This window comes from Siphateles boraxobius, unplaced genomic scaffold (genome assembly GCF_051911475.1).
Source record: "Siphateles boraxobius isolate OS27281-9 unplaced genomic scaffold, OSU_SipBor_1 130, whole genome shotgun sequence".
NCBI classification, from domain to species: domain Eukaryota; kingdom Metazoa; phylum Chordata; class Actinopteri; order Cypriniformes; family Leuciscidae; genus Siphateles; species Siphateles boraxobius.
In genome coordinates this window covers 10,639,342-10,651,392 of record NW_027508734.1, presented here as the reverse complement: position 1 = coordinate 10,651,392, position 12,051 = coordinate 10,639,342, and the positions used below count along the sequence as shown (strand labels likewise).

At 38.8% G+C, this 12,051-nt stretch overlaps 1 protein-coding gene and 1 long non-coding RNA gene across 2 annotated transcripts; one reads left to right on the top strand and one right to left on the bottom strand.

Annotated features, from left to right (window-relative positions):
• Positions 1-8,327: 8,327 nt before the first annotated feature.
• Positions 8,328-9,797, bottom strand: LOC143736569 (serine/threonine-protein kinase pim-2-like). Its single transcript, XM_077227262.1, has 4 exons — positions 9,488-9,797; positions 9,191-9,367; positions 8,731-9,008; positions 8,328-8,555 (listed from the first exon to the last, which is right to left on the bottom strand). Exons 1-3 carry the CDS (start codon positions 9,795-9,797, stop codon positions 8,920-8,922), a joined length of 576 nt encoding a protein of 191 aa, XP_077083377.1. The 3' UTR covers positions 8,328-8,555; positions 8,731-8,919.
• On the top strand, positions 8,956-11,147 carry LOC143736570 (uncharacterized). Its single transcript, XR_013203483.1, has 3 exons — positions 8,956-9,099; positions 9,206-9,394; positions 11,064-11,147. It is a non-coding gene; the product is annotated as an uncharacterized LOC143736570 (long non-coding RNA).
• Positions 11,148-12,051: the final 904 nt, after the last annotated feature.

Here is a 12,051-nt window from a genome sequence, read left to right as displayed (position 1 = left end):
TGAGAATTTGTCAAATATTTTCATCCATTTTTAATAAGCACTGTGCCCTCCTGCATTTGAGTGTTTTTCATGACAAGTTTATACTGGGTTGATAATGAAAATTTAAAATCAAATACAAATGAGTTTTAATTAGATTTTTGATAGTTCATGCTGGAAATGAGGAAATAAAATAGCATTTGATTCATCATTTGAGCAGCCATTTTGAGAGTTTTATTTATTATTTAATAATTTGAGCATTTGATTTATCATTTGAGCAGCTGTTTTGCTTTTTAAGCATTTTAAATTTGTTAGCAAAAAACTTCCATAAAAATAGGCCTATGTGACAAAATTGAAAATTAAATTATTTTATTTTCTTGGTCACAATGCATTGTCCCTGTCAAATTCTAAAATAAAAAGGAATTTGGGTATTTGACGTTTCATTTTCACTACAATCTCGACTGCCAATATTAAAATGCAAATGTGAAAAAGAAACTGTAAATATATTTTTTCTTAACCTTTCTTAACTGCAAAGCTTTTTGCTAATGCTCATGCAATAATAGTGACATCATTTTTTAAAGTTTTAAAATTAATTTTAAAAGTCAGCCTGTATGCAAATTTTATGTTAATGAGTAAGTGGGGCTGACCTTATGGAAGCTTGTTTCCGCCATGGAATAAACTTATATTGTGAGATATAAACTCGCAATTGCGACTTACAAAGTCCAACTCTGAGGTGAAAAAAGACTGTTTTTTTCCCTCAGAATTGCAAGTTTATATATTGCAATTCTGATTATAATACGTAATTGCAACTTTGTCTCACAAAACTCTGCTACAATAATATGTGAGTAGCATGTATGTAAAAGTTTGTAGTTTTGAGAAAATGGCTGAAATCACTGAAGTCACTGAAATAAGGCCATAAAACCCATACTGAATATTTGTTCACAAGACTTTTGAGAACTGGATCTTGTAACCTAGAATTTTTGCTTTAAAATTATGTGAAAATCATCCTGCCCACTCATTCACATAAAACAATATATTGATTTAAAATTGGTAAGAAATGTTTTTATTAGAAAGGCTGTATCCGAGGAGGTGTAAATGATCATAAGTATTGATGTGTTTCACACCTGGGAAGACAAAAACCCTCCCCTAGTAATGGGACTATATCAAGGTGAATGGGACTGTGAGGGAACTTGAAGAAAGAATGTGAGGAGATTAAAAAAATGGCTTTTTTGATTGTATTTTATTTACAACACAACATAATCCAAATATACATAGCGAAGGTCAAAGGCACATTACTGAGCACACTTATATAAATACAGAGACATTCCTGAAACAGTTCCTGTTCAACATACCCGTCATTTCCAAAGTATTTTCTTTTTCCATGCACTTAAAAAAAACTGCCCTGCCATCAGTAGTCAGTAATGGAGCTTATTTCACCATGTTCGTATAGAATATCAGTCCAGTGTAGCTTGCTGATGATGGTACAACGCTCTAAATAAAATGTTTTGAATAGACTTGTGTGAAAGCAGGACTCACCAGTGGCATCTGGTCCCTGTAATAAAAAACACAACAAAACAAAGGTGAACATGCTGATATCAGGAACAATTAGGGATGCACGGAAAAATTGTGATTTAAAATTCACACAAAAAATTATTAAAGAACACCAGGTTTGTTGTGACTACTTGTAGGGCTGCACAATTTGGCCCAAAAATGTTGTACTTATATCAATATGACTAATAATAATAAATATGATTATTATTAGTAGTAGTACGGTCAGGGTCGCATTAAGACTATAAGGGGCCCATGGGCTTTACCTTTTGAGGGGCCCTTCATTTACCAGAACAATTACCTATTCACTCAATCTTCTTAATAACAAAGTGCCAGTTATCATCAGCCTTTTATTTTGCAGGAATAAATACCATTAACAAAACATCCAAACCTATAGGTCTGTCATGAATAAATATAGGCCTATACAAATATCACTGCATGAACTAGGCCTTCATATACGCTGATTTCACGCAGCAGTTATTTTGAAAGCGAAAGCGAGGCTCCGGTGGGAAGAAAACCGGAAGTGTCGCCTTTAATCATATGAGAGTCGCGAATGCGATGGTGTATGGTTGTGTTTATTGTAGAAATTAGTTATTCTAAATATGTACATACATTTCTTTTATACTTTAGACTATATACAGTGAAATTCAATTTATAAATATTTTTTTTTTTCAGAAAGTAAAAAAAGAAGCAGGAACAAACTATATACATATCCTATATTGGATATTAACACCCAATAGTGTAAATCGCGGTAGCAGCTTCAGGTTAATATAATAATAATAATAATAATAATGCATTTTATTTAATGGCGCCTTTCATAACACCCAAGGTCATCTTACAAGCAATAAACAGGTCACTGCATAAGACAATACACACAACAAACAAGCCACATACAAATAAGGTGCATTAAAAACTAAATACAACATGTTATAAAAAACCTTGTATAAAAAGATATGTCTTAAGACGCGTTTTAAAAGTCAACAAGCAGTCGCTATTGCAAACATCAAGGGGAAGAGAGTTCCATAGGCGGGGAGCAGCATAACTAAAAGATCTGGCACCCATGGTAGTAAGTCGAATCCGAGGTACCACAAGAGAAATTGAAGATGAAGATCTGAGAGCCCGTGAAGGAGTGTAAACATGGAGAAGTTGTGAAAGGTAATAGGGTGCAAGATTATGGAGTGCCTTATAAGTGAGTAGCACGATCTTGAATTCAACTCTATACTTTACTGGAAGCCAGTGCAATTGCTGAAGAACTGGCAAAATGTGCTCAGTATAAGGTGTTCTAGATAGAACACGAGCTGCAGAATTCTGAACCAACTGAAGCTTATGTAGCAATTTGGAGGGAACACCTGTGAGAAGAGCATTACAATAGTCTATACGTGAAGTGACCAGTGCGTGAATAAGAACTGCAGTATTATTATTTGAAAGAAAGGGACAGAGACGGTTAATATTACGCAAGTGGAAGTATGCAATCTGCGTGATATTATTAATTTGAGCTTCAAAGGATAGTGTGCTATCCATGATGACACCCAAACTTTTAACCTGTGAAGAAGGACCGATTGCAGTATTGTCAATGTAAAAAGAAAGACAATTAGTTTTAGACAAAACAGATCTAGTCCCAAACAAGCAAAGCCTCAGTTTTGTTGCCATTTACCTTCAAGAAGTTGGCTGAAAGCCAATCTTTGATTTCAGCTAAACAGCTGGATAAAGATAGTGGTGGAAAAGAACCGGTGGGTTTGGCAGACAGGTAAAGTTGGGTGTCATCCGCATAACAGTGAAAATGAATCCCGTATTTCCTTAAAATATAACCAAGAGGGAGCATATAGATAATAAAAAGAAGCGGGCCCAAGACAGAACCCTGGGGAACACCAGTGGTGACTGTAGATGTTCTTGTCGAAAACCTTTTAATTGAATACGCTGATTGCGTCCAGATAGATATGACCTAAACCAAGACAAAGCAGTGCCAGTAATACCAATAGAAGCTAATCTGTCAAGAAGTATCTTATGTGAGACAGTATCAAAGGCAGCGCTCAAGTCTAGAAGGACAAGTATGGATAAAAGCCCAAAGTCAGCTGCCAACAGTAGTTCACTGGTTATTTTGACAAGAGCAGTCTCAGTGCAATGGTGGGGACGAAAGCCAGATTGAAATTGTTCATACAAGTTATTATTAGAAAGATGTTCATGAATTTGCACTGCAATACATTTTTCCACTATCTTAGAAATAAACGGTAAATTTGAAATTGGACGAAAATTATCAAAATTAAGTGGATCAACCCCTGGTTTCTTAAGTATGGGAGTAATAATAGCAGATTTAAGATACGAAGGTACAGAACCAGAAACAAGTGAAGCATGAACAATTTTAGTAATCAATGGGGACAGGGCTGGTAAACAAGCTTTCACTAAAGGAGTAGGCAGAGGGTCTAATTGACAAGTCGAAGACTTAGATTTACCTATCAGACCCACTATCTCTGAAGTAGTAGGTAGTGTAAAGTTAGAAAAAACAGAGTGGGGAGGTGTGTGAGTGGTAGATTGACAGGGGTCACTGTGAAGATTACCAGTAAGGTTAGTAGTCCAAGGCATTGTTGTTTATCTTTACTTCCGGTGTTCTTCCCACAAGGAGCCTCGCTTGCGATTTCAAAATGGCGGCTGTGTGAAATCAGCGTATTGGCTCATATTCCGAACAGGATTTTTTACTAGGGGTGGCCAGGCAGGAGCTAAAAAATTTTTTCTCTTTTGAATCCCCATGTGCAAGAATGTGAATAAGGACAGAGGTAAACAGCACAGAAATGCAATCTAAATATTTTTGTTTGTACTTTACAAATTAACGCAAATTTAGCACCTATCTTCTAGTACTAATGCTCAGTGCTCAAATTTATTTGTGCATTAAAAATTATTTGCTTGTGCCTTATTTTAATCTCACATAGCAGAATATTTTGCGAGAGACATGTTCTTACATGTAACGCTTAACCAATAGCCAACATGCATGCACAGTTTTGGCGCAGCTTTAATCACCTTTTTTGGTTATTTCATTAATTGACGACAGATCTACGTTGTTGCATGAATTTTATTTATAGTAAGTGATATTCAGCTCGCCGCATATTGATGAGTGCGCGCCTGACACAGGAAAGTTAGTTTTTTTTGTGGTCTTAAAGAGACGGTTCCGCGTTAAAATGAACGCTATTGTCAAGAAAAATAGATTCAGAAACAGCAGTTATAAGCGGCTTGAAGTTTGGAAATGCTTCATAAAGAGCTATTGTGCTTTCTCTTTCCGTTTGTTCTTTCAAACACAGAACTTCAAACTTATCGACACCACTTTGTCCATTCTTGAAGTGAACTTTTGCCTCTTTGGTTTAGATTTAACCGTTTTGGACTGTCTTGAACTGAAAGTGACGGGCGTCTGGTGTAGCCTACGATACTGTGAGTTTATAGTTGATAGACAGAAGTCTTTCTCGCGCAGGATTTGAAACGCCATACATTAGATACAAAGCAATAAAGCGTAATTTTAAAGGAACAGTCAACTCTTTCAAAAATTCGGTTATTTTTTTCTGTCGCCACCGCGGGCCCTCCCTCAGCCCGGGGCCCTGTGCTGGAGCCCAGATTAGACTGTGCATTAATACGGCCCTGAATACGGTTGGCAGTACCCACAGATATTAGATAACACTGGGAAAGTGTGCCCTTTCTGTTAGGAAGGAGAACGCTGCATAAGTCACTTTCTTCAAGGAGTTATGTGGAAAATACAAATGGACTAGACCGAAGGTTGTACTACATATGAATAGTGGGTGACTTAGCCCAAGGGAAAGAAACAGGCTTCCGAATAGGAGCAGCCGTGGAGAAAATATACACATATGGGATCCCCGTAGGGTCACACATATGGGACCCAGCCTAGACCCGGTTCTCAAGGATTCAGCGGATAAAGGCCTGGCGCCAGATGCTCCGCCATGTCCGGCGCGAGGGTGTTGAAGGACTCAACAGGTTTTTTACTCTGGAGTAATAAGGGTGCACAGTAGGGTGCAGCAAGCCGACAGAGCTTGACCTCTCGGTGCTTCTACCCGTTTAGGGTGAGAACACGGGAGGAGACTGGCTCTACACGTAGGGTGTTGAAGGACTCAACAGGTTTTTTACTCTGGAGTAATAAGGGTGGAAAGTAGGGTGCAGCAAGCCGACAGAGTCGGACCTCTCGGTGCTTCTACCCGTTTAGGGTGAGAACACAGGAGGAGACCGGCTCTACACGTAGGCTATAATATCTAGCGAACGCGTTAGGTGTTGCCCTGCCCGCAGCTCTACAGATATCTGTTGGCGAGGAGCCATATCTGTTCGTGAAGACATGGGGGAACAGGGACAGCCCGAAGGGCAAGACTTTGTACTGATATGCTCGACCCTCGAACGCAAAGTGTAGAAACGGCCTGTGTCGAGGAAGAATCGAGACATGAAAGTACATGTCCTTCAGGTCGACCGCTGCAGAATAATCTCGGGGACGGATACATTCGAAAATCCGTTTTTGCGTAAGGATTTTGAACGGTAGTCTGAGGAGACTGATTCAAAACTCGCAGGTCCAAGATCGGTCGTAACACACCGCCTTTCTTGGGTACAGGGAAGTAGGGACCGTAGTGCCCTGACCTCATATCGGCTGGAGGGACCGGCTCTATCCTGTCCATCGCCAGTAGGCCAGTATTGTATTTTAACCATAGACTGTAAAAAAATATGGACGTAGTGTCCGTGACGTCACCCGTAGGTTTCTGAAGAATGCTTTTGAAGCCTAAAGTAGGCGGGGCCAACCGTCGCCGTCTTGGCATCGCGTCAGCTCTCGTCACTCCCGGATAAAAGAAAATGGGCAAAGAGGCGGAGCGTGGGTGGAGCTGAGGTACTAATGCTATGCTACTGGCCTCGTGCTAAAGTGACAGCTGAATGTAGAAGTAAAGCCAATAGTTAAAGTTCATGTTTTTGCCCTTCAAAATACTATAATAATTAAAAGACGTAACTAAAAGTGAGACTATGTGTATCGGGATGCATTATTATTCTGCTAGTTAAAAATGTATTATCATGCAGTAACTTACAATATTGCTCTGAGCTTGTGCATGTGACAGTGATTCATGCGCATACATGTCAGTCAGTGCGGCATCGCACGTCAAGTTCATCAAGAGCTTTATTCAGTTCAGTTGATTTTAAAATATGATTTTGGCCGCTTCTCAATTTCTCAAATGGGTTAAACCAAAAATATTACCTCAGAAGTTCAAGTAAATGCACTAGAAATCCGCGCTCATTCAAGGGTGTGTATCTATTGCATGGACGGAGAGAAAGCACTGACACCTGCAGGATTTTCTCACGGTACTTTTTATTTAACACTTAAAAGTTTGAGAGCAACGGTACCGCATAACGAGTGTAGCCTGTACAGTATACTCCAAAAAGCAACGAAATTGTCAGACATCCATTAGTGCATGCGAGGAAAACAACTGGAAATACAACGCTGGTTGTTCTCTCCATACTCGACACCGACGGAATCCAACGGCATGGGCAAAGGTATAATGCGTGTATTAAATTGTATGAAATAATCCCGAAAAAAGCACAAACACTGCAGAGATGGCAAGTACAGCAGCTGAGGGTGACGTTAACAGAGACAAACGTCGGCTAGCAGTTATAGCAGCCTCAATCCACCAGTCACACAAGTGGCCACGCCCTTAATTATGCAGAACTTTAAGGCTTAATATAATTTAAACGGATGAGGTGTAAAAAAATTCACCCCCCTCACAGTTGTCATGAAGGGCAAAATTAGCTATATAGAACAAAACCACTTTTTGCTCCAGGCTGTAAACATATTTTTTTCTGCTGTAAAGTTGGGGATTTTAACATGGGGGAGATACAGATTTGACTCACTTTTGCACCCTGCCTCAAGCGGTCAGTCGATGAATTGCAGTTTAATTCACTTCCGTGTTGGTTTCAAGAGAGAGACGGGGAGGTTGCCGCTTGATTTTAACCAATACAAAAAGCAACAAGGTCTGACACAACCTGCATTAATCAGAAACATAAATCAGCACCTATGGGAGCAGATATTAGTTAACAGCCTCACAGAAAGTTTGTAAACAATCATTTTATTATTTGTAACATCATCCAGTATTTGTTGAGAGGCTAAGAAGTGGGAATTAATCCATGATGTGTTTGATGCAAACTCAGGAGGTTTTAATTAGCCCAACAATATTCAAATTAAAAGCAACATGTTGAATGAAGACAGAAAGGTAGAAAATGGAAAATAAACAGAAATAAAATTAAATGGAACAACAGAAAGTGAGCATCCCAGTTACTTACCCCCTTCCTTCATGCACAGCAAAACTAACAGGTAAATACACACCTGTACCCAATTGACATGTCAATAAACAGGAAGTGACCATTTCAAAATAAAAGTCATTGAACCTTTCCCGCACCTACATTATTATGTATGATCAATATTCCAAAATCATCAATCACACTTAACATCTGCAAAATAAAATAATTATCTCCGTCTTTTATTAATGATTTCCTTTATGTAATTAAATAAGAAATTGGTCAATGTTAGAATTTAAATTTTGGGTTAAGATTCAATTTAAAGATTGCAATATGTTGTATATTTTCATTTTTCTCTCTTGAACTTCTAAGACAGAATCTTGTGATGTTTTATTTTATCAATTACAATTTATTACATATTGCCAGCAAAACCATGTCTTTCCTTCTGTGGATATGAAATGTAAAATATACAATTTTACACAAGTTGTAGGCACTGTGTGGTAATATGTCTAACTTTTTTTTTACTTAATAGTAGATCTCTGTGAAGCTCTGACAGGAACCTCTGCGGCTGTTAAGAGGAACGAATCAACTCTCAAATTATTTACAAAAGTACAATTATTTATTTCCACATCCTTCTGAAAGCAATAGCGTCAGATGCTAATGTTGCTTCTTCAAGCTAAGATGCAAGAGGCTGATGATGGAGAGTCCAGTCGATTCCGTCCGCTGGACACACAGCTGAACACACACTTCTGGAGTGACTGTGACCGCTCTTACACCTGGAACAAATAAAAAACAAATGAGTTTTATTGCCTAAATTCAGTACACTCAGAACAAGTGAGAAAAGTTCCAGTTTCTCATTTTTAGGTGTAAATTATGAAGTGACCTTTTCATGTAAAGAGCTCCAGGAAACTACATAGAGTTCAATATTCTCATAACATGCTTGTCATTTACCGTCAGTATTTCTCCTGGATGCTTCCGTCTCAGGCCCTTCATCTCATCCTAAGCTCTTGTTTTGGTGGATTTTTTCAACAAACGGAAAGAGATCTCTCTGAACAGATGACACTTCCGGAGTTGCAATTCATTACACTTAGAACAGGTGAGATTTTCAAAATACATCTTAAATAGTTTTTAGCTCAGTACCTAAAACCATTTGTGTAGAATAATCCTGTCCAGACCAAGCCGATGCTCAGGGTTCTGCTGCAGAAGGGAGCAGATCAATTCGCAGCATTCTGTGAGAAAGATGGAGAGACAGACGTCTGATTATTACCGTTAACTTTACATCCACTCTACTTTCATTATTCTAAGCTGTAAGATCTTCAGGTCAGACACCCTGGACAAATTTCTGCATTATCTATACAGCCACCTCCTATAAAGCCTATGAAGTTTTGCCTTGAATTAATAAACAAATCACCTTCTGTCAAGTCAGGTTTGTACCAGGTGTTCATATTGGTCCTGTAGAAGTCGAAACTATCTGGAAAGTATCCACACACCATTCTGAACAAGAGGATCCCCAGAGACCAGACCGTCGCCGGCTTTCCGTGAAACTCGCCGTACATTCTGTACTCGGGAGGGCAGTACCTAACTGTGCCTGGAGGAAAGAGTGTTTGTCTGATGTGTAAGTCTCAACAAAAGCATGTCTTCTCAGCATCCATTAGCATACGAGTGTTGAGTTAACTGATTCACAAGAGTTTTGAGAACTAATACACACCACAGTATCTCGTGTAGGCAGATTCTGTCAGGAGATCGCTGCATCCAAAGTCAATGAGTGTGACATCGTGGTTCCTAACGTTTATCAGCAGGTTCTCTAATTTGATGTCGCCATGGTAAACTCCACGGCGACAGCACGCATCAGCGGCTAGTGTTGCCGACCACATGATGTGCCGCGCAATCTTCTCCTCAATGCTGCCGCCGTTGCGTTTCACAAACTCAAACACATCCATGCAGTGAGAGAAACGCTCGAGGACCATGACGTAGAAGTCCTCCTGGTCCTGCCAGTCCAGCAGCTTGATGATGTCCATCGCTGGACCTTTTTTACTGGCCAGGATTGTCAGAGCGACTTCTTTGGGAAGGGGTTCGGGATGATCAGGCTGGAAGAAAGAAACATTATATGATGTCATATTGTTTTAAAATAGGGATTTGACTCAGTCTGTCTGCTGAAAAATCACTACTACTTACAATGCTGATATATTCTGTGCTTTCCGTTTTTTGGATACATTTCACTGCCACCTGATGGACAAAACAAAAAGCAATTAATGTGTGTAGAGATCAAATCATAAATTCCAAGCAAGAATTTAAATCTTAACAGGTCAAGAAGAGCCCTAAATAGTTAATATATGATACAGTAAGATGTCTTGCATAAGATAAAGTGAGATATCAAAGGTTGAGAAATAATTCAGATCAAAAACAATTAGCTAAACTAGTAGTGGTAAGTAAAAAAAAAAAAAAAGTCAAACCTTCTGGCCATCCGCCAAACGAGTGCCTTCATAGACGGCACCAAATCCACCTTGCCCCAGCTTACAACCAATTGCATATCGGCAGTAAATGTCGTCTGTTAAAAGATGAAGAGAAGAAGACGATGTTTAGTGGTGCTTTGCAGATATTGTGAGATTATTGTTAGGGACTGTGGTAGGAAACTCACCCTCAGGTCTCATGTTCACTTGGTTACGGAGAGGAGACGTTTCGCCTGCTGTCAGACGGACTGGAGCGTCGTGGACTTGAGTTTGAAGCTCTTCTTGCACCAGAGGCTCAGCAGCGGGCAGGACTTCAGGATCATCGACAGGAGGTTCCTCGAGATCAATGACCTCTACAGATCTAGAGGACTGTTGAGACTTTTGATCTAAAGAGAATATCAGTACAAGTTAACTAGCAATCTATTAACTGGTAAAAAAAAAACTGATGTGGATTAGCGATTCTTTGATATTAAAGTAAATTAAGCCACTAATTGTTCAGCTATTGATTTTTAAAGTATACGAAGTATAATACAAATTTTACACTTTTGAGGTTACTTAATTATTTTATTATAAAGAAAGAAAGAAAAAGTGTGTTTAAAACTATCTTGCAGGGGCAGAAAAGTGTAAATTATGAAGTGGCTTTTTCATGTAGGATATTAAATATATATTCTCATAACATTGTCATTTACCGTCGGTACTTTTCCTGGATGTTTCCGTCTCTTGATCCTTGATCATGTCACCCTGATCTGAGCTCTTTTTTTCGGTGGATTCTTTCTTCCATCTGAAAGAGAGACTCTTAAAGAAGTTGCCCACTTTCTTTTTCTTCTTCTTCAGACGAGAGATGGGAAGCTGGTCTGCCTCTTCCTCAGGCGTCTTCTTCTCGTCAGGCCGATGAGGAAGATGTTTCTCCGCCGTGCTGCTGCTGCCGCTGCTGGGGTTTGAGCCTGGTGTGCGGTCACGGTGATGGAGGTCGTGAACCTGCTCGCTATCCGTGAACGGTTGTACTCGCGAACTTCTGTGTCCCATAACGAATCGCTGTTGTGTATCAATCACACTAAAGCAGCTACAAACTCAGTAAATGAGTAAAGTGTGGAGAGTTACAATAACGCGCTACGTTCTAAAAATAATCTAACTCTTTATGACGACATAATGGCTCTGACGTCACTTAGCTGAGGAAAAAAACGTCTGCTATGTTGTGTAGGCTAATGTTTCCTTTAATTATTAGGCTATATTAAAATATTATGGTATCCGATTCCTCCTGCTTATAGAATTACACCTGAATGACTATAATTTCTTCAAAAATGTTAATGAACGGTTTACATTAATCAAATGGCCTACAAACGGTGAAATAGTTATAAACATTGTAACGTTAAGTTTCAAACAGATGTTTATTAAAAATAAATATATATAAAGTATAATGTCTGCTAAATACATTTTGTAGAAATTTTTCACATTTGAAGTGAAGTTTTATAAAATTGCATAGGCCTATGCTACAAAACGTATGGATACTGCAGCAGCAAGAAAATAAAAGGCTAGCCTAACAAGTTTTCTGTTGTGTATTTAATAATATAAATATAATCCATATTTATTTTGCTATTTTATGTATTTTCAAAGATGTGATTTTATGTGCTTTCATATTTTTAAAGTTTTATTACGAAATTCACATGATAAATATCGTTTTGGTGCATTAAGCGGGAGCGCGCTTCAACCGATCATCTCCAGGCCAAGGCCTTCTTTTTCCAACGAGTTGTTTTACAGCACAAAATAAACATACATGAACATCGGAAGAAGGTTTGTTGAAGGAACCAGAAAAAATTCACTG

Coding starts and splice junctions, on each gene's coding strand:
- LOC143736569 (XM_077227262.1), bottom strand. CDS start 9,797: ATGGACATCATCAAGCTGCTGGACTGGCAGGACCAGGAGGACTTCTAC. Junction 9,368..9,487: donor TGCCTACACGAGATACTGTG/GTGTGTATTAGT, acceptor TCTTTCCTCCAG/GCACAGTTAGGTACTGCCCT. Junction 9,009..9,190: donor CAAACCTGACTTGACAGAAG/GTGATTTGTTTA, acceptor TCTTTCTCACAG/AATGCTGCGAATTGATCTGC.